Source organism: Aspergillus niger (genome assembly GCF_000002855.4).
Source record: "Aspergillus niger supercontig An14".
NCBI classification, from domain to species: Eukaryota; Fungi; Ascomycota; class Eurotiomycetes; order Eurotiales; family Aspergillaceae; genus Aspergillus; species Aspergillus niger.
This window is the reverse complement of record NT_166529.1, coordinates 1,345,573-1,367,095: the sequence shown is the minus strand read 5'-3', so window position 1 is coordinate 1,367,095 and position 21,523 is coordinate 1,345,573. Positions and strand designations below refer to the sequence as shown.

The 21,523-nt window shown below is 49.3% G+C and overlaps 8 protein-coding genes across 8 annotated transcripts; 3 read left to right on the top strand and 5 right to left on the bottom strand.

Moving 5' to 3' along the window:
* Window positions 1-278: 278 nt before the first annotated feature.
* An14g05860 (hypothetical protein) lies at window positions 279-1,934 on the bottom strand (the record flags this gene model as incomplete). Its single annotated transcript, XM_059744321.1, has 1 exon — window positions 279-1,934. One exon carries the CDS (start codon window positions 1,932-1,934, stop codon window positions 279-281), a length of 1,656 nt encoding a protein of 551 aa, XP_059602384.1.
* Window positions 1,935-2,311: 377 nt separating this feature from the next.
* On the bottom strand, window positions 2,312-3,834 carry An14g05850 (uncharacterized protein; the record flags this gene model as incomplete). Its single annotated transcript, XM_059744320.1, has 5 exons — window positions 2,312-2,717; window positions 2,774-2,807; window positions 2,861-3,021; window positions 3,069-3,186; window positions 3,240-3,834. The coding sequence occupies 5 exons, from the start codon at window positions 3,832-3,834 to the stop codon at window positions 2,312-2,314; spliced, it is 1,314 nt and encodes a 437-aa protein (XP_059602383.1).
* Window positions 3,835-4,797: 963 nt separating this feature from the next.
* An14g05840 (uncharacterized protein) lies at window positions 4,798-6,277 on the top strand (the record flags this gene model as incomplete). Its single annotated transcript, XM_059744319.1, has 5 exons — window positions 4,798-4,995; window positions 5,046-5,172; window positions 5,232-5,344; window positions 5,397-5,853; window positions 5,916-6,277. The coding sequence occupies 5 exons, from the start codon at window positions 4,798-4,800 to the stop codon at window positions 6,275-6,277; spliced, it is 1,257 nt and encodes a 418-aa protein (XP_059602382.1).
* Window positions 6,278-7,276: 999 nt separating this feature from the next.
* On the top strand, window positions 7,277-9,070 carry An14g05830 (uncharacterized protein; the record flags this gene model as incomplete). Its single annotated transcript, XM_059744318.1, has 1 exon — window positions 7,277-9,070. The coding sequence occupies one exon, from the start codon at window positions 7,277-7,279 to the stop codon at window positions 9,068-9,070; it is 1,794 nt and encodes a 597-aa protein (XP_059602381.1).
* Window positions 9,071-9,239: 169 nt separating this feature from the next.
* Window positions 9,240-12,599, bottom strand: An14g05820 (uncharacterized protein; the record flags this gene model as incomplete). Its single annotated transcript, XM_001401168.1, has 6 exons — window positions 9,240-9,457; window positions 9,546-11,352; window positions 11,421-11,529; window positions 11,592-11,721; window positions 11,771-11,936; window positions 11,982-12,599. The coding sequence occupies 6 exons, from the start codon at window positions 12,597-12,599 to the stop codon at window positions 9,240-9,242; spliced, it is 3,048 nt and encodes a 1,015-aa protein (XP_001401205.1).
* Window positions 12,600-13,697: 1,098 nt separating this feature from the next.
* Window positions 13,698-14,987, bottom strand: An14g05810 (uncharacterized protein; the record flags this gene model as incomplete). Its single annotated transcript, XM_001401167.1, has 2 exons — window positions 13,698-14,750; window positions 14,799-14,987. The coding sequence occupies 2 exons, from the start codon at window positions 14,985-14,987 to the stop codon at window positions 13,698-13,700; spliced, it is 1,242 nt and encodes a 413-aa protein (XP_001401204.1).
* Window positions 14,988-15,751: 764 nt separating this feature from the next.
* aguA (alpha-glucuronidase aguA-Aspergillus niger) lies at window positions 15,752-18,277 on the bottom strand (the record flags this gene model as incomplete). The annotated part of the gene is made up of 1 exon (XM_001401166.1): window positions 15,752-18,277. One exon carries the CDS (start codon window positions 18,275-18,277, stop codon window positions 15,752-15,754), a length of 2,526 nt encoding a protein of 841 aa, XP_001401203.1.
* A 591-nt stretch (window positions 18,278-18,868) lies between these two features.
* An14g05790 (uncharacterized protein) lies at window positions 18,869-21,173 on the top strand (the record flags this gene model as incomplete). The annotated part of the gene is made up of 7 exons (XM_059744317.1): window positions 18,869-18,919; window positions 19,058-19,124; window positions 19,205-19,594; window positions 19,641-19,936; window positions 19,975-20,415; window positions 20,466-20,701; window positions 20,750-21,173. The coding sequence occupies 7 exons, from the start codon at window positions 18,869-18,871 to the stop codon at window positions 21,171-21,173; spliced, it is 1,905 nt and encodes a 634-aa protein (XP_059602380.1).
* Window positions 21,174-21,523: the final 350 nt, after the last annotated feature.

Below are 21,523 nucleotides of genomic sequence, written 5' to 3'. Positions count from 1 at the left end.
CCGGACGAATCAAGATTACTCCGCCTCATCTCGGCTCTGTTGCTACAACTGGCGTAACTAGACGACTGGTTTCGGGACCAGACCATATCGGCCGTAAGTGCCTGACACCCTAGGTCCGCTCCATCTCTATCCCTCATATGGACGGTCTTGTGGGTCACGAGGCTCGTTAAACTGAGCCACCTGCAGAACCGCGTTGCCGAAGCTCAATATTAGATTTGCAGAATGACAGAAAAGGTCCAATTGCATTCTTGTTATGCCACATTAACGGGTCATTGCCTCTAGGCAGCTACCGCATGTGCTTGGATCCTTTGCTCGTGGGTTAGCTGCTCATCCAGCCGTTGCTCTGAGAACCATTCTTTAACATTTTTCCACCGCAATGCTGTTCGCACATTGCTCGACCAATCCTGATCAAAGTGGAGCCATCTGGCATCTGTCAACCTCCAGCGTGGGTCGTCCAGCTCGCCGTCTCTCTCATAGAAGCCCCCGCCGTACCGGGCAATATTCCAAAGCCACCACAGGGTCAGACGCAGGGGATCGTCCTCACCCTCGACCGAGAGCTGCCTCCGATTGATTGCGAGATCAAGGACCTTGAAATTCTTCCCTATCTCCACCAGTAATTTGTACTGATCACGACGCATATAGTTCCTCCAGTAATCCCGGTCGCGCTTTTTGGTCGGTTCCTTGAGCGGCCTTGAGTCGTACATGAGAAGGTATACCCCTTTCTCATCTACTGACTGGAACGGCGACTTGGGTGGTGAGATAGCAGCAACTGCCCAGTAATGCCAGGCCATTCCCTGGACATGATGCTCCCTCGTAACGCAGAGCGTCCCCCAACTCCGATCGTCCTTTGTATGCATATACAGGTCTGCGACGGTATGAGCATTTTGCTTGTCAGAGGAGGAGTATCCCCCAATTTTCTTAACACGATCTGCTTTGTCAATAAAGGACACTGGGCGGTAGTGAAAGGTAAAGTTGACGTCTAGATCTTTGAGGTTTCGTCGCATGCTAGCAAGATAAGCCGCAATCGTGTTCAGCTCGTTTGTCTCATGCAATGTTCGGATCTCCCAGGGTAAATCTGCTGCCGTTGGCATCCCATGCTTGGGATCACCCCTATCTATGAAAGCCCATACGGTAACAGGACACGGAAATCCAACAGTAGCCGCAGAATATCTTGGTCGCTTGGGAAGCCCGGTTGTCCGAATTTGTAAGCTTTGATGTTGCGTAAAATAATCAACTTGACTGAACCTGGGGTATTCTGACTCTCCAGTATTATCAGTCTTGCCGCCATTTTTCAAAGCTTCTTTATCTTCGCGATCACCATCACTCGCAGCGTGGTTGGCACATGCATCATCATAATCATCCTCATATGAACCCTCGAAAGCGGGATCCCCCTCAGCCCCGAAGGACACACCAACCCCAGAAGACCTTCCAGCAAGAGGACCATGTTCAACAGGATGCGCAGCCGTCCCAGCAGGAAGCGACGCTGCACAACCAACCTTCCTTCTATTCCCTAGCACCTGATTCAATTTCATCCTCGAAGTAACCATGGCTGACGACACAGGCTCAGAGTCATCTCCTTTCACTTTCCCAGCCGGTACCGCTAGCCCTTCCGCAATTATTTTCGGCGTCCTCGGCCCATTTTGATCTTCAAGCAAGTTGCTCGGCAAAAAGTAGCCACTCATGGGCGCATATGCCCCACCAACCGTGATAGATTCTGGCGATCGACCATGACCGTAGTCCTGAAAGAGCTCTTTAACTTTGCCCGTCTGTTGCAGTTCAGCGTTTGCGTTTCCAGTGGACTTGGCGATATGTTGGCTGTTGCGTTCGCTTTCGCTTTCGCTGCCATTTTCACGTGTTTCTTTAGATTTGAAAGCGCTCTTGGTGACGAGGGATGAAGATATGATAGGGCAGGTTGCGGTAGGGGGACATGCCATGAGCTCGGGAATCAATCAGGAGGGTTTGCTGTGAGAGTAGGTTGACTGTCTATTAGATGGCGTTGAAAATAGCAAGTGAATAGCCAATTCCGACTGATCATAACACAGATGAGTATGAGAAGAACTTTTTTTGCAGACGAGATGGATGTTGAATTGATGCAGTGGTGATAAATGGTTGATTGACCTTCAGACTTGTGATTGCATTGGCTCCTGCTTCTCCCTCCTAATCTCCCGTGGAGATTTATTTCCGATCCCAGCTAAAAAGCAATAATTCAGTCACTAGCACAGTCGTACATTCAAAAACCCGTTTCTATTGACGAAATATCGATCTAGCTAACATACGAACCGTCGTCCCCGGATCACTCCTCCGTCCTATCCTACTGATGATCTGTCCTAAAGGGGTTCGCTCGCGGGAAGTGAGGATTCTCGATATCCCCTTTGGACTTGCTCTCCTCGTGGACCTCAATCTCCGTAGTCTTTGTGATGGACGTATGATTTGAACCCCTTTCAGGCGAGACGTGGCTATCTTCGTGAGAGGCTACATTCACCAGACCGGTTTCGTCAGCGAATGTCTCGAAAAGCGACTGATCGGGTTGGCGCCGAAGGAGAGGAATAGGCTTCTGTCGTGCTGCTGCTGCTGCTGCTGCTTCGGAGTGGGAGCCTTTGTAGTATGAACCCAGATAGCGTGTTCGATGCAAGGCAAAGTTGTATGATTGTCGGAGGGTAGGGAGAGTGGCGCAGATGATGATCACATACATCTGTCGATGAACCGGATGGGCGCCACTTAGCGCATGATAAAAGTATAGCTAGGCTTTGCTGAGATGAAGGTTCCTGCTTACCTCGATTCTAGTGGTGCGGAGAGGATGGTGTTAGCTTGTTTTGTTTTGGTTTACTAATAACGAACCATGGAGATGTGAGTGGCTTACGAGTACCATGTTGTAATATCGGCCCAAGACCCTGGAGTTCTATGTTAAGCTTTTTCTTATGTGTCTGGGCCCGCCCGCGAATTTGGTGCTCACAAGTTATGTCTGAATGGGCCGGAAGACTTTTTAGCAGAATGGCCTTAACCAAGGTTGCTGCCGCCGCCCTTTTTGGAATGAGTAGAGTTTCTTTGGCTGTATTGGAGGTGCTTACAAGATTCCCGCGCCCATAACGGCTATAACACCTAGCTTCATTTTCCAGGGCAGCTGGACGGACCAGAAGATGATAATTGGAAACAAGGCTAAGGTAAGGTCGGCGAATGCGTTGAATGCTGTGCGGCAGTCTTAGCTCAATGTGTCGTCAATAGGCAGTGTTGACGCTCACAGGCTTGCGATATACCAGCGATCAGCTGGAATTTCAAGCTGAAGCAGGATCCAGGAACCTCAGGCCGCCAGATCTTCTCCGCAGGCCGGCAATACCCCATGATGGCAACAATGGCCAGCACATTCCAGGCGACAGATATTATACTGAAGATGTAGAGGAACCATCGTTTTGCCGGAGAAGCCGTCTGACCCATCAGGCGTAGAAGGAAGACGGCCACGGATAGCTTTCCTGTTGTGGTGCTGACCATGGAGAAGTTTGGTGCGATGACGGTGTACTTAAAAGCCTCGATTTTCCATTCGGCATTGGAGATGTCGGCCATGTGTTTCCCCAACCCATAATGCACGCCGGTTTGGGCTAGCCCTGAACATACAATAGCGCTCAACTGCATCCATGCACCGTCTGGGTTAGCCGATGTATTATACAGGAGGCTCTTGCAGGGGTAGCTTACCAGGGAAAGAACAATGAAGAAGTCGTCCCAGCCTGCTTTGCGAGTCAGTATCAGCCGGGTATACAGTCGAATGGTGACGACTATGATTGCCACGCCCCCAAAGCTCCATGACACAGCAGTTATCTGAGGGCCTTTGTCGGCAGGCATGGTGGTCGGGCTCAATCATTCATTTCTGCTCGGAGGATACGAGCACTCTTTACAGGATTCTTGAAATATAAAGGTTTTTTGATCAGGCATGTTCCCGATCGAGCGATATGGTCGATATTTGATAATTCAATAGACTAGTTGACAGGAACAAAGAGATTCCTTGTTCAGCCGTCGAGCGACACATCGACTATCAACAAATGGCGTCCGGGGTAGCCATGTCTCGGGATTTGCCGTGATTTGGCCGTCGGAGCATAGGAAAAGGTTCGACCGCCATATGTCAAAACGACCCACTTGTAAGCCCCTTAGGCCTGTGCTTTTGCTAAGTAACCGGGCCATAACAGCCCTCAACAGGCATCTCCCGTCCAGCCAATAGATCGACGTGCCTGGTGTGTGCGGACCAAATTTTGGGCAGCCTATAGTATTGCATCCATGCGCGCAATGACCTCCAGAGACCCTCGACAACGTTCAGGACTTATGCCGCGGCGTAGTGTCACCTTCAGTTATATTGAAGGAGTGAAAGCAGAGCCCGAGTCAAGGCTCGGAATATCCATCGCGGTTCCGCGAGGCACCGGCGCGGCGCTAATGCAGCCAGAGCGTGTGGCGCGTGGGAAGACGGCCTCTAGGTGACGGAACTGACAGCCGGGGGCGGGCCTTTACAGGGCCCCTCCAACCCTAATAACATGATAGTGCTGCTAGTTGGTCTAGCCTGGTCTTGCGGGCCGCCGTTGACAACCAAAAGTACCGCATCTTGGATTAGGTAGACGCTCACCCCCTACGCTGATCGAGGTGACAGATCCACTCCTGTGCGCACTGTCGTGCGCCTCCTTCCATATCGAGGAAAAAGCCGTCCTATAGCTCTACTCAGCTGAACCAGAGACATAAGGATCCCAACTATTGTAAAAGGGCAGGGCATTCCTTCTCCCCTGTTCCCTGTAGTGCTGCTACCCGTGCATATCTTTCATCATGTTTACGAATAGTTCTCACGCGAATGGCGCCTCTCAAAAGCCGGTCGACGGTCTTATTCGACAGGTCGCGCAGGCTGCAGATTCATTTCATAATAGTCATGATGAAGCGGATCGCTTGGCTGCCCTCCAGGCGGCGCAGAAGCTGGTGGAGGCGTTTCAAAAGCCGCAAGATGCAGTGTATAATCTAGCTTACTCGGTAATAAGCTTCCGCAAAATTAATGAGCATGAAAGACTGACCCGTACCAGCCCACACATGTAATGTGTGTTCGCATCGCAATGGACCTTGGTATATTCTCCACGCTCAGTGAGCGGAATGGTCCAGTTACGCTGGAGGACCTAGCAGCCACAAAAGGGGCAGATCTAGTACTGACTGGTAATGTTGTCCTAATCCCATCAATGAATAAGCTTCTAAGTTAGTTATTTCGGGAACAGAAAGAGTGCTGCGTATCCTTGCAGGGATTGGGTACGTTGCAGAGCATGATGTACGGGTTTATATTCCCACAACAATGACAAGACAAATGACAGACAGGCTTAGTGGGGCCGTGGTGAGATTTATGTAAGTCAGTCACTCAAGTGGCGTGGCTGCACCACTGACAGAACGATAGCTTTGATATTGGTATGCCTACCTTGGCTAAGGTACCCGAGTTTCTGCGCATGACCAACTTCCAAAACCCATCAGGTGCTGTGAAAGGCGCATTGCAGTATGCGGAGAAGACAGAAATGTCGCTTTGGGACTGGGTGCCGACAAAACCAGGTTTCTTGGACGCTTGCAATACTTTCATGGAAGCGGACCGCGGGAGCCGCCCTAGCTGGCTTGAATGGTTTCCTGTCAAGGAGAGGATTATAGACGGATTTCATCAGGGTGAAAGTAATGTCCTCCTGGTAGACGTAGCAGGTGGACGCGGCCATGATTTGGTCGCTTTCGAGTCCAAGTTCTCCGAAGTACAAGGGCGGCTCATCTTGGAAGATCTGCCTCACGTTGTGGCTGAGGCTACCCAGCATCCAAAGATCGAACATGTATCATTTGACCTATTCCAGGCGCAGCCAATCCAAGGTAAGCATTGGGCATATTTCCAGAGACGAGACTCATCCCACAACTAACCGGAATCTTCCCAGGTGCGCGTACCTATTACATGAAATTCATTCTTCACGACTGGTCAGACGAGGAAAGTCGTCAGATCCTGAGTCATCTCGCAGCAGCCATGAAAATGGGATACTCCAAGTTAATCATAGAGGAGTTTGTATTGGCAGACAAAGACTGTGCGATGCTGCCAGCAATGTGGGACTGGGAGATGTTGATCTTCTGTAACAGCATGGAGCGAACAGCTAGCCAGTGGACGAAGGTTCTGGATTCGGCTGGCTTCAGGGTTGTGAAATTCTGGGCACCACCCGGGGACGGACAGAGCATCATCGAGGCCGAGTTGAAAGAGCCTGCTGAACCTGAGAGTAGTAGATTAGCCCTGTCAAGCCATATATAACTGGCCATAGACTGATGCAGTAGTATGCTCAGTATATACTAGTTTCTCGACATTATCCATCAGTTTCAGTCACTCTGTCATTTCTAATTCCACATCAACAATCGCAACGTGGCCGGACATATTAAGGATAACTGAGTCTTGGTGAGTAACTGCCAGCACAGATGTGGGTTGGTATAAGAATAAGATGATTGAGATGGGCTGAACTCATAGTCCTCACTCGAGAAGCGGAGACACGTGGTCCAGTAGTGACTACCACGCGCCGGTCAGCTGATCCATCCATGTCATCTCATCACCATCTTGTCAAAACTGTTTTCAAAACTGACCAACTCATCGAACGGCTTCGCAACGTGAGTGAGCTCTTGCGTCTACATGTAATGGACAGGATACCTGTACTTGTGAGCTGCTTTTTGATGCTTCCACAACATTAGTCCCATCCCTGCTTCTGAGAACAACTAATAGTTCCGTTGCGATATTCGAGCCTAGCAACGATATAGTGGCTTCCTTATTGTCGTCACTAACTTCGGTGTTCGTGCGCTGAGTGACAACGATATAAAGTATCCTCGTCGTCAGCTATTGAGAAAGAAATACGAGACCCCAGGTCTTGTAATACCCTTCACATATGGAATACCAACCAGGATTGGCGAGACTGCTCGAACCTCAAAAGAAGGTAGAGAGGCTCCATAGACAACTCAGAGGCAAAGAAGACACCTTCCCAGCGGCAACCTGGCCATTTGCTGTCCAGCTGATGACGCGAGCGACGAGGCAACTCGAAACGCGGCATATCATAAGAAAAGGATACAGCCTTTGGCATTGAAGAAGTGTGGGAAAGTATCCAACAATGCAGTAAAGCTGGACATATTGGTTCTTAATGTGTTGCCTGCCACGTAGCAGCCAACTGGTAGGCCAAGAACACATCACCACGCCACCTAAATAGCGAAGGACAGACCATGCAAACTTAGCTTTGTAAGTATTTTTCTTGGCCTGAACTTGAGCGCAAAGATGAGACTCATCAACGCGAAAACATACCAGTTGGAAGAATACCTCGACAGTGAAATCCCCGAATACGCAATCCTATCACATACATGGGGAAAGGATGAGATTTCTTTTCAGGATCTTCAGGCACTATCAACAGGCTCCAGGTACTGGGATCGTGTTGTAGGAAGGGAGGGATTCCTCAAGATCAAGTATGTCTGTCAGCAAGCTATCAGGGACGGCCTGGACTACGCTTGGGTCGATACATGTTGCATCAACAAAAGCAGCAGTGCGGAAATATCTGAAGCGATCAACTCCATGTTCCAATGGTACAAGCGATCAAGAAAGTGCTACGTTTACTTGTCTGACATTCCTAGCGGCTACGGGGAGGTTCCGCTCGATGAGCAAGCCGGAAGTTCCGTCGAGCCCGCCAGAAGGCGCAGGCCTAGTAAATATGATGGTACGATCAATGGCCCCTTTGCAAGATGTCGCTGGTTCACTCGAGGATGGACATTGCAGGAGTTGATCGCGCCTAAAGACTTGACCTTTTACGGGTCCGGCTGGAACGTTCTTGGTACAAAAGCATCAATGACAGCCCTCATCTCTACGATCACTGGCATAGACCAGCGTGTTCTTAGAGACTCGACAGACACCAAAGAGTCACTGAGATCAGTGTGTGTCGCACAGAAGATGTCATGGGCAGCTAGGAGGCAAACTTCGAAGATAGAGGATGAAGCGTATTGTCTCCTCGGTCTGTTCGATGTTCATATGCCTATTCTCTATGGCGAAGGCAAAGCTTCATTTGTCAGACTTCAGGAGGAGATCATCAAGAGTTCCGATGATCACACGATCTTCGCGTGGAACTATTGTGACATTGAGCAAGAGAGCCGGTATACAGTCCTTGCTCCGTCCTCAACCTGCTTTCTCAAAAACGTCGTCCAGTGGACTTGTCCGCGTAACAGTGGGCCATACACAATGACAAACCGAGGCCTCCACATCCAGCTCCCCGTCATATATCGATCCGGGTCTAAGGATAGCTGCCTCGCGCTCCTGGATTGCCACTATGAGGATGATGTCACAGGCGCCTTGGCCCTTCCTCTTACGCCCCGCTCAGACAACACATTTGATATCGATTATGATATCTCGCGCGGGCGGGTAGTGAGAGTTGACTTAGGGCTAGAAACGAGAGCCACGACTCGAGATCTCTATATCCGATCACAACCAAACGTCCCCGACCGAGGACCACAACTGACATGTCAATTCAACATCGACCAAGACGAGTCCAGAGCAGCGACTCTGAGCATAACGGAGTACTACCCATCGCGAATCTGGGATGCTGAAAATCACAGACTGCGACTAAGCTCCAATGACTCGACTTCTCTGGAAACATGGGCTGCTGTTAGATTACACAATTCTTCCGGGAGAGCCATTGGAGTTGTATTCCACATCTCACCACATAGAAGGCCTGAAAGCACATCGACCTTCAATGTACATGGTTGGATCTGCATGCAGACGATGAAGCCTGATATGACTCTTTCGCAAATAGTCGATCAAGTCATCCGCGGCTGCGCCTCAGCTTCAGCTTACGAATACGGCAACCATGGATCTTGTACCCTTGCCTTAAGCCGAAGGCATCACATGGTTGCAACTAACACTTTTGTCAGTGGGAATGGCTCAGAGACGCTTATAAACGTCACTGTCGCTAATCGGTATGCGCCTTGTACGTTGCGCCGTGTCTTTGGCGCGACTCCGAAGCCCCCGAAAAATGCAGAAACGCCGTCAAAGGAAAAGGATTTGCGACCAAGTATGTCTACAGATTAGCAACTAGTGGATCTTGAGTCCTATGACGGGATGTAAGAAAGGTTATAATTTGAGATTCGAGCGCATGTGTAATTCATCAGTATCTGCTAGAAATGATTCCCAGTATATGTGCCAGATCAGACCTTATTCCTAGGATAGAATCTAACAAGTATCAAAGCAGCCTACAGAATCAATAGCTATCAACCCGTTCCTTGTACACCTCTCCCTTCACAAGACTTGGCTTGCGATACCCACTCTGCACCACTGCGTTAGCCTGCAGCCGCAATCCATCCAACTTGAACGACTTCTCATCCATAGCCCAGATGGTCAGAGCAAGGTAATTGCTCCCATTGTAGTTTAGAATGCCCTCAGGGACGGGATAGCTAAGCTGTGGGCCGATATGATTGACTAAGATAAACAGAACGCGTTAGCTCACAGAGTCCAAAGTAGGAAGAATGAGAGTCATAATAGAAACCGGTAGGGGAGGCCAACATACCGTACTTCCCAAACTGCCATCCATTCACAAAAAGCTCGGACCGGAATCTCGCAGGCCCCGATCCATCACCAGCCATAGTACTATTCTCAAACACAACACTAATAGGCACATCATACCCATCCGGGATTTGCAAATCGAATTTCGTCGCGAAGAACCCCACCCCGGGCCTCTCATCCTCCGGGAGTCCATCAAACGGCGACCTCTTCGTCCACTGCTCCGTCGGCGCACCGGGGAGATGATATCCCTTTCGTTCAGCGAACAACGCCCCCTCATTGAGTGGACCACGACTTAGATCAGCGTAACTCTCTCCACCAAAGTTACCCGTCATTTTCCACGATATAGCTGATTTGTCGTCGCGGCCGTGAAGAGTGTAATCTAGGATTCCGCGCGGATCTTTCATGAATTCGCCGTTCGCGGGGAAGTTCTCGTCGTTGCCGAGGTGGTCGATTAGGATTGTTAGTTTGTAGGTGGTTCCCGGGGTGAGGGGGGACGGGAATGTGATTGTTTGGTTGGAGAGGAGGAACGCTGGGTTTCCTGGCCAGGAGGCGAGGAATGTGTTGTTGAGCCAGATGGAGTGGCCGTAGGCGTAGCCGCCTTCAGTGAGGAGGTAGAGGGAAGTCTCATTGCCGGTTGCGGTGAAGGTGCCTCTGTAGAGGAGGGTGCCGCCGTTGTAGCCGTAGTCACTGGCGTAGAGGGATGTTGGGGTCGTTAGGTTGCGTGGATTTGCGGTTGTGGTGTGTGTGCAAGGAGTCCAGAGGTGGTCGTCGTATGTGGGATCGTGGACCTCTGGGAGGGTGTTGAGGTAGTACCAGTCGAGCGTTGTGAGGTCTGGTAGGCTGATGTTGGGCTTGTGGTAGGTGAGGGTGCCGGTGAGGCGGCCTGGTGATGTGATGGTAGTCGGGATACGATTTTTGTTGAAGAGAATGCTAGTTACTGGCTGAGGGGCGGAAATGAGCTCGATGGTAGTGGTGGTGTTGATGTCGCCTGTCAGATAGAGGGACGTGCCAATTATTTCGGCAGTTCGTAGCAGATATCCGGCCTTGACAATGACAGATCGGTTGGTATGTGATCGGGAGACGTGTCGGCCTATAGCCCCTGGAACGGGCAGGTCGAGGACCCAGTAGTTGTATGCCTCGTTCCGCCAAAGTAGATGCACCTCAAGGGTATCGCTGAAATGCACAACTCGGCGTGACGGTTGGACTGCCCATTGTATGACAGTAGTCGAGTTGATCTGCTGAACCTGCAAACCGTCGCCTTCAATAGAGGTTGGTTTGCCTTTATTTGCAGGGACAGCAAATTCATGGAGCTCATCTTCACCTCCGTAGAGAACAACCACTGACTTGGAGCCTGCCTGCTTCCATGTGAAGAGCTCGGCCGTGGAATAGATCAGACTGACATTTCCGACGTTGTAGTCGACCAAGTGGATCTTCGAATCTCGACCATGTAGACTTAAGGATCCACTTAGCTGAGGAATTGCCAGGTTCCCTGCGCTAGTATTCACGCGTAGCTTATATGAAGTCGACTCTCGCGAGGTTAACTCTCCATGGCGTACCACATAGAAATTGGTAGGATTCCCGGCTAACCGGGTGACCGCGAGGGAGGTGGCGTCTGTGTAGATCCCATAGCTCCCATTATCTGAGTGTGTCTCGAGATAAGCAGACGATGCTTGTAGGAAGTTGGATTGTAACTTCAATTCACTGTATTTCTCGCGGATGACTTGCCGATCTTCGGCGATGGCCGCACCCACATCGTACGAGGTGTAACCACCAGAATGGCCCAAGTTGCCCCAATTTGTTCCCCCAAAGATCTTCAGCACAGACACTGTATTAGCAAGGAGGGAGAAAGGCCCATAAGCATACATAGCAACCAACTCACCATGTAAAGATTCTGGATGGCAGCGCGAAAGCCGTAATTTATCTTGTAGAAGATGCGTTCGAATTCGGGACCGATGTATGCAGCAGAAGTCTCGATGCCAACACCGCCCCTAAAGAACATTGTGAGTTAATGATGCTTCCCATAATAGGACAGATCAAACTCATTTCATACCAAGCATCAGGCACTCCACCTTGAAATTCGGATATGGAAAACGGCGTGGTCGGGCTCTGTTCTTCATGGACGGTTTCATTGTAGGAGAGCAATGGGCTTATCAGGGATGACCAATTTGACGGATTGGATGCTAGACGTAGATGATTAACAGTGTCCATTCAATATAATCGAATACATACGTGCTGTGCTCCATTGTAAGGGATAATCATCGAAGCTGTAAATGTCAACAGCGCCAACTCCCGTGCCGGGAGCGAAGTTGCCCATAGGATCGGCATCATTGACGATAAACGGCACGACTATTCCAGCCTTTCGATATTGCTCTTCCACGTATGCCATATACTCCTTCTGAAGACACGAACTATTAATGTCGGGCATGCTGTAGTTGCTGACTTGCGTGTAGCCTTCGTCTTGTACGCAAGCCGTATACTCATTCTCGGGTTGAAATAGGATCACCGGGCCACCATTCGTGATCTGTGCCTTCGCAATAATGCGCCCTATTGCCTGCATATAGGGAGTGATGGCATCCAAGTAGCCTTGATCCGTAGTCTTGAGCCGGCCTTGCACCCGTTTCAACCAGCCGGGAAATCCGCCCCCGGAAACTTCAGCATTAATATAAGGACCAGGACGAGCAGTCAAATACAGACCGGCTTCTGTAGCGGCCTGAAAGAACTCTTCGAGCGCGAAAACTCCATCCGCCCGGATGGACCCTCGCTCACCCTCAAGAAGAGCCCAGTCGACGTAAAAGGACACAGCCGAGAACCCAAGCGCGCGGACTTTTTGGAAGACATCGAGCCAGAGCCCCGGACAAGGGAGACGGAATGGATGGAACTCTCCCAATAAGAGAAGAATGCGCTCCCCGCGTACCCTTATGGAGTACTCATCCCACGTCACGATGTCTTGGAGGGAAGAGTCTGTGGCATTAATCTGACGAACATAATTCGGGGCGGAAACCAGGCCTAGGCAAGCCTCCACAGCCAGACCTATAGCAAGCAAAAATGAGGTCTTCATTGTAGATCAAGATGCAGCCCGGTGGCTCAGTAGAGCTTCGAAACTCCCCCAGAGCTACTCCACCTTAGCACATTCTTATACCTCGCTGCCCTTGACATTACTGATTGAAGATAAAGCGGGCAGTCGGCTACCACATTGTTGATCCGCAACTCCCAGGGCGGGGAATGCGGAGGACCTGCGATCAGACGCCAATTTAACCGGTTGTTGACATCGCAGATGGGCTGATGTTTGATGCGGGGGAGATTTAATAATTTCATCGGCATAATAGATGACCGAGCACTGGTATTGTGGAGTGCAGTTTTTTCTTTTTCAATTTAATTCTAATTAATTATTCTTATGCCTGATCAATCCTGCTATATATAATATGGGCTATATAGGTACTAATTTCACTGCCTGAAACAAGAATATGGTTCTGATTATTATTTAGTAAAAGATGTCATCACAAAGCAACGTATATCATGATATAGAAAGATTATTACTGTAGTAAACTATAAGGAAAATAAGTACCAAAAGTAAAGTATATTTATACAGCAGTAAGTACTATAAACCAGCAATATAAGTCAGCTTCATCATAGTTTAAGGATAAGCAGTTAGTGTTGGATTGGGTCGAGTTCAATGAAGATATTGGCAGTCCTCCAGCTGATTGGAGTGTTCCGCTGGGCAAGTTGTGGCCTGTTTCACCCCCATCCAGAAGAGCGGCAGCGTCCACTACGCGCTCGTCACGATCCGTTTTCGCAGCAGAGTGTGGTTATTGCTTCTGTCTTAGAGATATTAATTTATTGCTCGTGGCGATCCTTCAATAACGATTTGGCCAATCGCATGCACAAGGCTTTGGCAACACTGGTGAAAAAAGAGCCGGCGACATGGGACACAGCTGAGAAGTTGAGCCCGGTGGGCTGTTAGGACAAGTACCGGAAGGCCGCCCAAGAAGCGAATATCTCGAAAAGGAAGTATGACCCGAAAGTTCCTGGATACGGGACGAAGCGCTGTAGCCAAATAATTTGCCTGATTGGGGGAGTGCTAACTCGTGATGCAACTAAGTAGATGAGGTGTCAAGGAAGCTTTGCCCCAGCTCGAGCAGAACCTAATGCATTGGTGTCACTCTTTCACCAAGTCAAACCACTCTGGTACCTCCTTGATTAGAGAATATATATATTTCTCCAGCTTTGTCGCGCTTTTGGCATAAATCGTCGTTGCATCATTATACTGCCGACAATTGCGAAAGATTGACTTGAGATCGTTAATAAGCTCTTTTGGGGTAGAATATGTGTCATTCTCCAATCTTTCCTCCATCGTTGATAGATCCATTGGAGATTCGATGAAGTTGTAGTAATCCGGGACCTCATCTTTGTTGACAGGAGAGAGAAAGGGCCACGCTTGTTTGTGGGCTTGTATTTTGCTAAGAAAACGTCGAAGCTCGTTAAAATGAGGTCCATGTCGTGGTTGCCGTGCTAGCTCGTCCATGTCCGGAGACCATCCAGTAGCCCGAATAGCAGGAATAGAGAGTGGATCGATCAGAGTGACGATGCCGTTGGCCCATTGTGGAGGCGGGGGATGTACAATATGATTTCTGCTCAAAGGGCGTAATTTAGCTAGAACACATGCCTTCTGCTTGAGAAGCATACGACCAACTTCCAGATACCGTATTCGGGGGAGCATAGAACATTGCATGAGTGTACCGCCTTCATAATCCTTAATATAACCCATCCAGATGGACTTGTCAAGCGTGATCTCTTTCGTGAAGCCTTGTTTTTGGAAATAACCGGTTGCGTAGTTATCAGCGTAAGTTAGAAAATGCATCACTGGGGATGTGGCTCTGACATAGTCCTTCAAGTGGGCCATGAGATGCGCCCCGTATCCCTTCACCTGCTGGTCCGATGAAGCCGCACAGAACACAATTTCAGCGAACCTGCGATGTCGGACCTCTCTGAATGTGATTCCGCCAATAATTTCCAGGGGCATTTTGCAGATGGCCAAAGACAAGTGAGTGTGATCATAGACGAGACGGGCGATGTAATCTTTGGTCATCTTCGGTAGCTGTTTTTGAAACAGATTCTTGAGACCTGTTAGAATGACAGTACTCTCCGTGGAACCATCGTTGTTGACAACCCGAAATTCTATTTCGCAGTTCCGTTCTTCTACAACTGCAGGCTTCAAGACGTTCAGAGAGTTTCAGGACATTTCAAGGACCGAGCATACTTTCTCTGGAAAGGGAACAATCCGGGTTGCCGCGGGAAGGTTTGTCTGCGGCGGTGCCTCCCTATCATCAGATGTTTTGAGTCTTTTGGCATCGGCGGCAGCATTCGGCTCTTCAGAAGTTACGCGCTTCGCGACAAGGGGGGGTTGTCCATTATCGAGTAGGGGTGATTGCAACTCGGCTCCGTCCATCTTTGTTGAAGATGCCAACGAACGTAGACGGTCGAAATAAATATATAGGATTGGCGGGTAAATGAAGGGTTTGCCCTTCGAATAACGTAATGGTGTATGAGTTGTTGGATGTCCTGCGGTGTCACACAGCCCTTCACGTTCTGACACAGGTCCTCGTGATAGGGTCATGTGATATTTACGTTTCCGTTGGCTTGTCTCAGTAAGTACTTGGGAGACCCCGAGACCTTACACGCGATCGGGCCTTTCCACAGCGGATTCCTTAAACTGGGCTAGTTAGATATGTTTATATTATTATCGCGATAATTTAATAAAACTAAAGAACAAAGAATAGTAAAAGCTTTAATAAGAAACTTATCCGAAGATGACACCTCTAGGGCGTTGTGGTTTGGTGTAATTTCAAAAAAAAAATATTAGATTCCTGCGCAAGTCGTTGTTTCTCTTGTAGAGTGCGGATAGTGGTTGATAGTATAGTGTTCGCCTGTCAACCGCTAGGATAAAGGCGGTTAAGGATGCATGCTGGCCACATCTACTCTATGCAGTTCGCAATGAAGACACTCTTGCACTTTGAGCAATTTTGGACATGGAAAGACAAATTATCCTTTCATTTTTGTTTGAAGAGCAGAAAATTGTGAAGTCGGATAGCTTGCAGCGTCACGAGAACCAAGCATTGTAAGTCCTGCCAAGAACACCAAATATATGCAGATTCAGTGAGGGTTACATCTGCGAATACATTGAACAACATGGTACATAGAACCTTACAGATATCAGTCAACTAAGCCTGGGGGCAGTAGCACTATATAATCCAGGGGAGCGGGCTCGACCCCATTCGCCTCACCAACAATCTTCAGCTGATCACCCTGCCGAATGCCGACCCCATGAAACGTAATCCGAGTGGCGGAGTGACCACCCAAGTATATAGATGGTGTATGGCCTAGGGAATTATGCTCCATATCCCCAAGCCATTGGCCCACTACCTTATCACCCACAGATAGTGTCCACTTCGATTGACCGCCATAGAGATCGTAGTAGTTCACCCCTATGTCGTATACTCCTGATGGGGCCTTGATGCTAGTTCTCGCCGTCCCAGTCGTTGAATTAGAAGTGGTAATAATTGCTGTAGTATTAGAAGCAGCCTCGAACGGACTGACCGTATACGTCTGGTATCCATCTAATCCCATACTCTCGGCTTCAATGCGCCACGGATGGTGACCCACACGTCCAGCCACATCTGGGATTCCGGTCATGTTGTAGTAGAAATTATTGATAGCATCTCGCCAGACAATGGAGTGTCCCGCCTGGTAGACCAGTCGCGACCGCATGGCTTCGTATCGCTCCCGGTCAATGAGCCCTTCCAAAGACTCCCATTGTCTGACGAATCCGTGTGCAGCTTCTGCGCCCGCATAGTGAGCGTTGTAGAAATGCTGGATAACAGTCACTCCGGAGTGCAGACGGTGCGTCCATGGTACATGGTGAAACCACAATACTAGGTCATCTGGCGTGCTTTCTAGTGATTCGTATACGCGAGCAACCTCCTCCGGGTATTGACCGGTATAGCCGGTGCCGTTCCATATTGTGCGATCCATACCGACAGAATCATGATCAGCACGTGTCCATTGACCCCAGCCATTGTTATCCTGTGTAGCTGGATTTGGACCATAGTGGGTATACAAGATGTCTGTCAGTGTCTGTATGCCCAGGTTGCCGGTATAGTTTTCATAGGCAGGCCAGGAGGTCATTGACATATCGGAGATAGTGTTAATGACATGGTGATTTTGTCCAAATGTGAGGCGAGTCCAGTCTTCGAGGATCTGCTCAGATTCGTCTGTCGGACTCCACGCCAAACGACCGTAAGCGTACAGATTGGACATAGCAAGGTGGCTACCCAGCCATGTTCTGTTGGTGCCCACATTAACGACAGCTGCCCAGCCTCCGAGCGTTCTGTTGAAGCGCTGACCGGATATGATATCGCGGACCATCGATGGCTTGTGGTCTACGCGTAAGTCGAAATCCAGGACCGTCTTCCAGAGCGGAGGTAAGTACACCAAATGGCATTGCTGCCCCAGGTACTCCTGACTAACCTCCAACTCTATGGCTGTGTTGGTGTGGTAGAGGTTGGCAAAAAGTGGTGAGGTAGGCTCGCGCACTTGGAAGTCGATCGGGCCGTACTTTATTTGGATCACGACGTTCTCCTCGAATTGACCGTCCAGGTCCTTGAAATACTCCACTGCTGCCTTAGCACGATCAGCCTTCCAGTCTGATTCGTTCAAGTTGTCATCATAGACGAAAGCACGGTACATAAGCACACCCCCATACGGTTGCAGGGCACGAGCGAACAGATTTGCCCCTTGTGAGAGTGTGCGATTGTATGTATCAGGACCTGGCTGGCCCTCTGAGTCGGCTTTGACGAGGTACCCAGCCATGTCTGGTACATAGGTATAGAGACTATCAGTGATATTCTGCCACCATGCAATGACACCAGGATCGAGTGGATCATAAGTATTTAAACCACCCAAGGCTTCGGGTGAAGCAAAGTTCAGCGATATGCCGATTTGAACGCCGTATGGTCGACATGCATCTGCTATACGACTCAGGCCTTTCATATTCTCGGGTAGCAGTAGTGTTGCGTTCGCATTGACATTATTGACGACAATTGCATTTATCCGGATGGATGCAAGCAGTCTAGCATATTGCTCAACAGGAGCCATGTCTTCCACCACCGTGCCATCTTTGAAGAATATCGACGCACCACCGTATCCTCGTTCAATGCTTCCGTCCATGTTGTCCCATTGATTCACCCAACGGATCGGCGCATGTGGGCTCGTGGCATACGCGACACGAGAAAAATTTCGCTGTGCCACCATAGCTAGATATTCGTATGCTCCGTACAAGGCTCCTCTGGCATCCTTGCCTAAGATCCGAACTGTGTCCCCTTCGGATTGTAACCAGAAGCCATCGGGATCGAGCTCAGGCACATTAATGTCCCGGCATCTTTGGCGGTACTCATCCAGAGTAGCCACCAGAATTGATGCGGAGCTATTGCATTGAAATGGACGAGATGTCAAGTTCGTCGAAAGAATCGATTGGAATCCCGCTTTCAATTCTCGTCCGGCGGTCTCGATTGGGCTTCCTTTGGTGCTGTTCAACAACACAACATGAGACGGTAGAGCCTGTTGACAATGCAGATCGCAGGACACGGGAGCATATCTGAGCCAGCCATCGTACCCATCCTCGGCTGCTACCATGGACAGCAGAAGAGCCAGTATTAATTGAAAGAGATTCAAGCCTCTCATGGTGGCGGGTTCCTTCTGGCTATGCCATCGCAAAGACACCTAGAATACCAGCCCTCTTCTTCATTCATATATACGCGCGTCATGGCCTGTCTGCAAGATCTCCCCGCATTGTCGGGCTACGAACGCGGGGGAGGACTTCATGCTAAACTTTGTATTCAGGCTATTGTTGCCGTTCGGGGTAAATTGTATGGTTTGACAGCATCATAGCAAGGGCGACTTTTGCCGGAAAGCTCTTTCCTGGATTTCTACTGATAGTTCCCGTGTTAGTAGTTTAGCCTCGGAGAATCTCCGTGACCATCGAATCCAGGTTTGTTTGTGAAGCGTCAAGACCCTCCCGATCGGGAAAGGCCTGGTCATGGTGAGATGAGTGGGCGTCACGGGACTCGCTAACCCAAACGGGTGTGATCTAGCCTGAACGGGAATGGCGCCTTCCCAAGATGACTGGAGGCCTTACTCGCTCCCTTGCCTGTCATTTGGCACTTTATTACTCGCAAGCCTTTTGCCGGGGTACAGCCACTGTTGTCACGTTCCAGGCAAGAAGTATCGATATATTATGCGAATTATCGGTCATAACTAGCGGCTTCACCTACAATGGCTGCCCGAACTCCTTCCATCGCCCGCAACTCGTTCCGGGCCCGCGCGGTACGGCTTCTTCGTCCGCCACCATTTGATCTATAACAAGTACTAAATCCCACCAGTGCGACAATTGTCGGCTTCGGAAGGTATCATACCCTGAGGGCCAATTTTGTATTATATTGATGCTCATGGAAATTTCTTTAGATTAAGTGTGATAAAGTAGTCCCTTGCTCCAGCTGCAGCGCTCTTGGAATCGCCTGTGGTCCGACAGGTACGCCTGTCAGGTCTTCGGAAACACGCAGAGCCGATTCCGACGATTAGTGGGTTTATTTAAATCATCACTGCTTACAGGGCTGACAGAAGTTAGTGAGCAAAGGTTCTCGGCAATCCAAGAACAATTAGCAACCATTCAGCAAGCACTCCATCAGATAACGAAGCCATCAACTTCAGTACAGCCAGATTCTCACCCCATAGCCACCGGCCCAACAGCTCCTCCGTTTGAGGGACAGTCATCTTTCCATCATGAGACCCTTGTAGCCAGGGACGCAGCATATTCTGCTGCTAATACTGCCCGAGATGGACAGGTTGGGGATTATGTCTCTGCTGCGCTCTCCTCTCTAAAAAGTAGCCTCGATAGGCACAATCACGCCATGAATCGGAGTGGAGCACAATCACCTGCACAACTAAATCAGACATTGCTTCCTGTAGATCTGGTCGTAGCAGTGGTGAAGAAGGTTAAATGTATACATCTCCATTCCCCTTCGTTGCTATCACTGACGCAATATAGCTCAACCTCCTTTCTTCCTGGTCAGTCAATCTTGGTTAGACTCCACCCGCGTGGAACATCTATGCCAGTCGATATATTTCCCGCTAGATCCTGTGCCACCTGGCTCGCTCACACTCTTCTATGGTATACTTTTTTATGTGATCCGCGATTATCTTCATGCAGGAGATCCCGACCTGGCACACTTTGACCTTCAATTAAGCCTTGAGCTCTGTGAGCGACACTTTGTCGCTGGCTTGAGTAAACCTGAGATCATGTTCGAGCCAACTTTGGAGAAGATACAGGCACTGTTGCTTGGGGTATGTTTGAGCTTTCCAGGTGATACACATTCTGACAGATTCAGGTTCTGAAAGCACAAGAGGAAACCGACGTCCAGAGGTGCTGGACTTTCCTTTCTCTGGCATTCAATATGTGCCAGAGCATCGGCTTACACCGACGTTCCACTTTAGAGAAGGATGAGTTTGCTATTGCTGAGGCAAAACGCCATGCGTTCTGGGCACTTTACACCATTGACAAGAATATCTCTCTCAATATTGGCGTGACATCCCACTTTCAGGACCACGACATCGATGCAGACCTTTATGCTCCTTCAAATGATCCCAAGTATCGCCCGTGGGACTTAATGGGGCTTGTGATCGTCGAATTCGCGAATGTTCAGGGTAGAGTCTATGACCAGCTGTACTCTACCTCTGCTTGTCGAGCAGATGACGAGCAACGATCAGCATCAATTGAGCGGCTGTCCTCCGACCTAATGACAGTGCGGGACAAGCTTCTTGCGGTACGCATTCCTTCTGATGAGGCAGTCAAGTCAGCTAATGCTTTTACAAGATTGATGTTAGTCGGGGTCTCTATGCCGACTCACTACATGGGATGGCAGCCTGTGCAGATTTTATAGCATACTCAGTATTGACCGTCATCTACCGCGCGCAGACCCATCCACGCGACGTAATGGCGGTTTCTTCCCAGTGCTATGCATCTGCGACTGCTGCTTTACAGAGTCATCTCAAGTGCTTCACCTACTTCCGCGGTCGCCAGACACATAAGCAAACAGAATACGTAAATTGGTAAGACAAACTGATAATCTGCATTGGTATAGTACACTAAAGGGACAGGATACTTCTTTATCCTTCATTTACACCCTTCGTCATCGTCTTTACTCACGCCATCACGACCGCCAGTACAGCAGATCTCGCTCTGCTACAGGATACCGCCAGCTCCCTAGAACTAATTAAAGGCCTTTCACGAGGGTCAATGCACTTATACACTATCTGTGACGCTTTTGTCCGGGCTGCCCAGATCCTCGTGAACTCACAACAGACACTAACTGGGTTGGAACAACATCAAGATGGATCCCTTGTTATTCCCACAACTGATGGGCCCGGAAATATTGCCCTACCAGATGTTCCATGGCCTGAAGATACATTTGATTCCACCATGAACCAGGCAGACATATCCATGTTCCTAAATGGCTTTATTGGCACAAGTCGATCGGTCATGGATATTCTAAGCTTCGATCCCAATAGCGATTCGATTTAATGAATACACCATATCTTCATTTCATTGCTAATTGTTGGCTGTGGCTTCTAAATTCCATACCTTTCATTCTTTGAAGTGCTCATAAAGAATGGAAGACCGGTCTGGACAACTTTCCCACTGTCTGCGATATGCTAATTCTGTCTATCGTCGACAAAGAAGGCAGGTACACTGGGACATGTGACTGGTTATATTTATCCAAGATTATAATCCTATATACAGTCTGGTAAAGCATAGCAAACGCAGGTCAACAGGATAATAAGCTAATAAAAGTGAGTCTTGGTTTGGCCAATGCATTCTAAATTAGGACGCCCAACTGAAAGACCCAAACCCTTATTCCAATGACTTAGAAG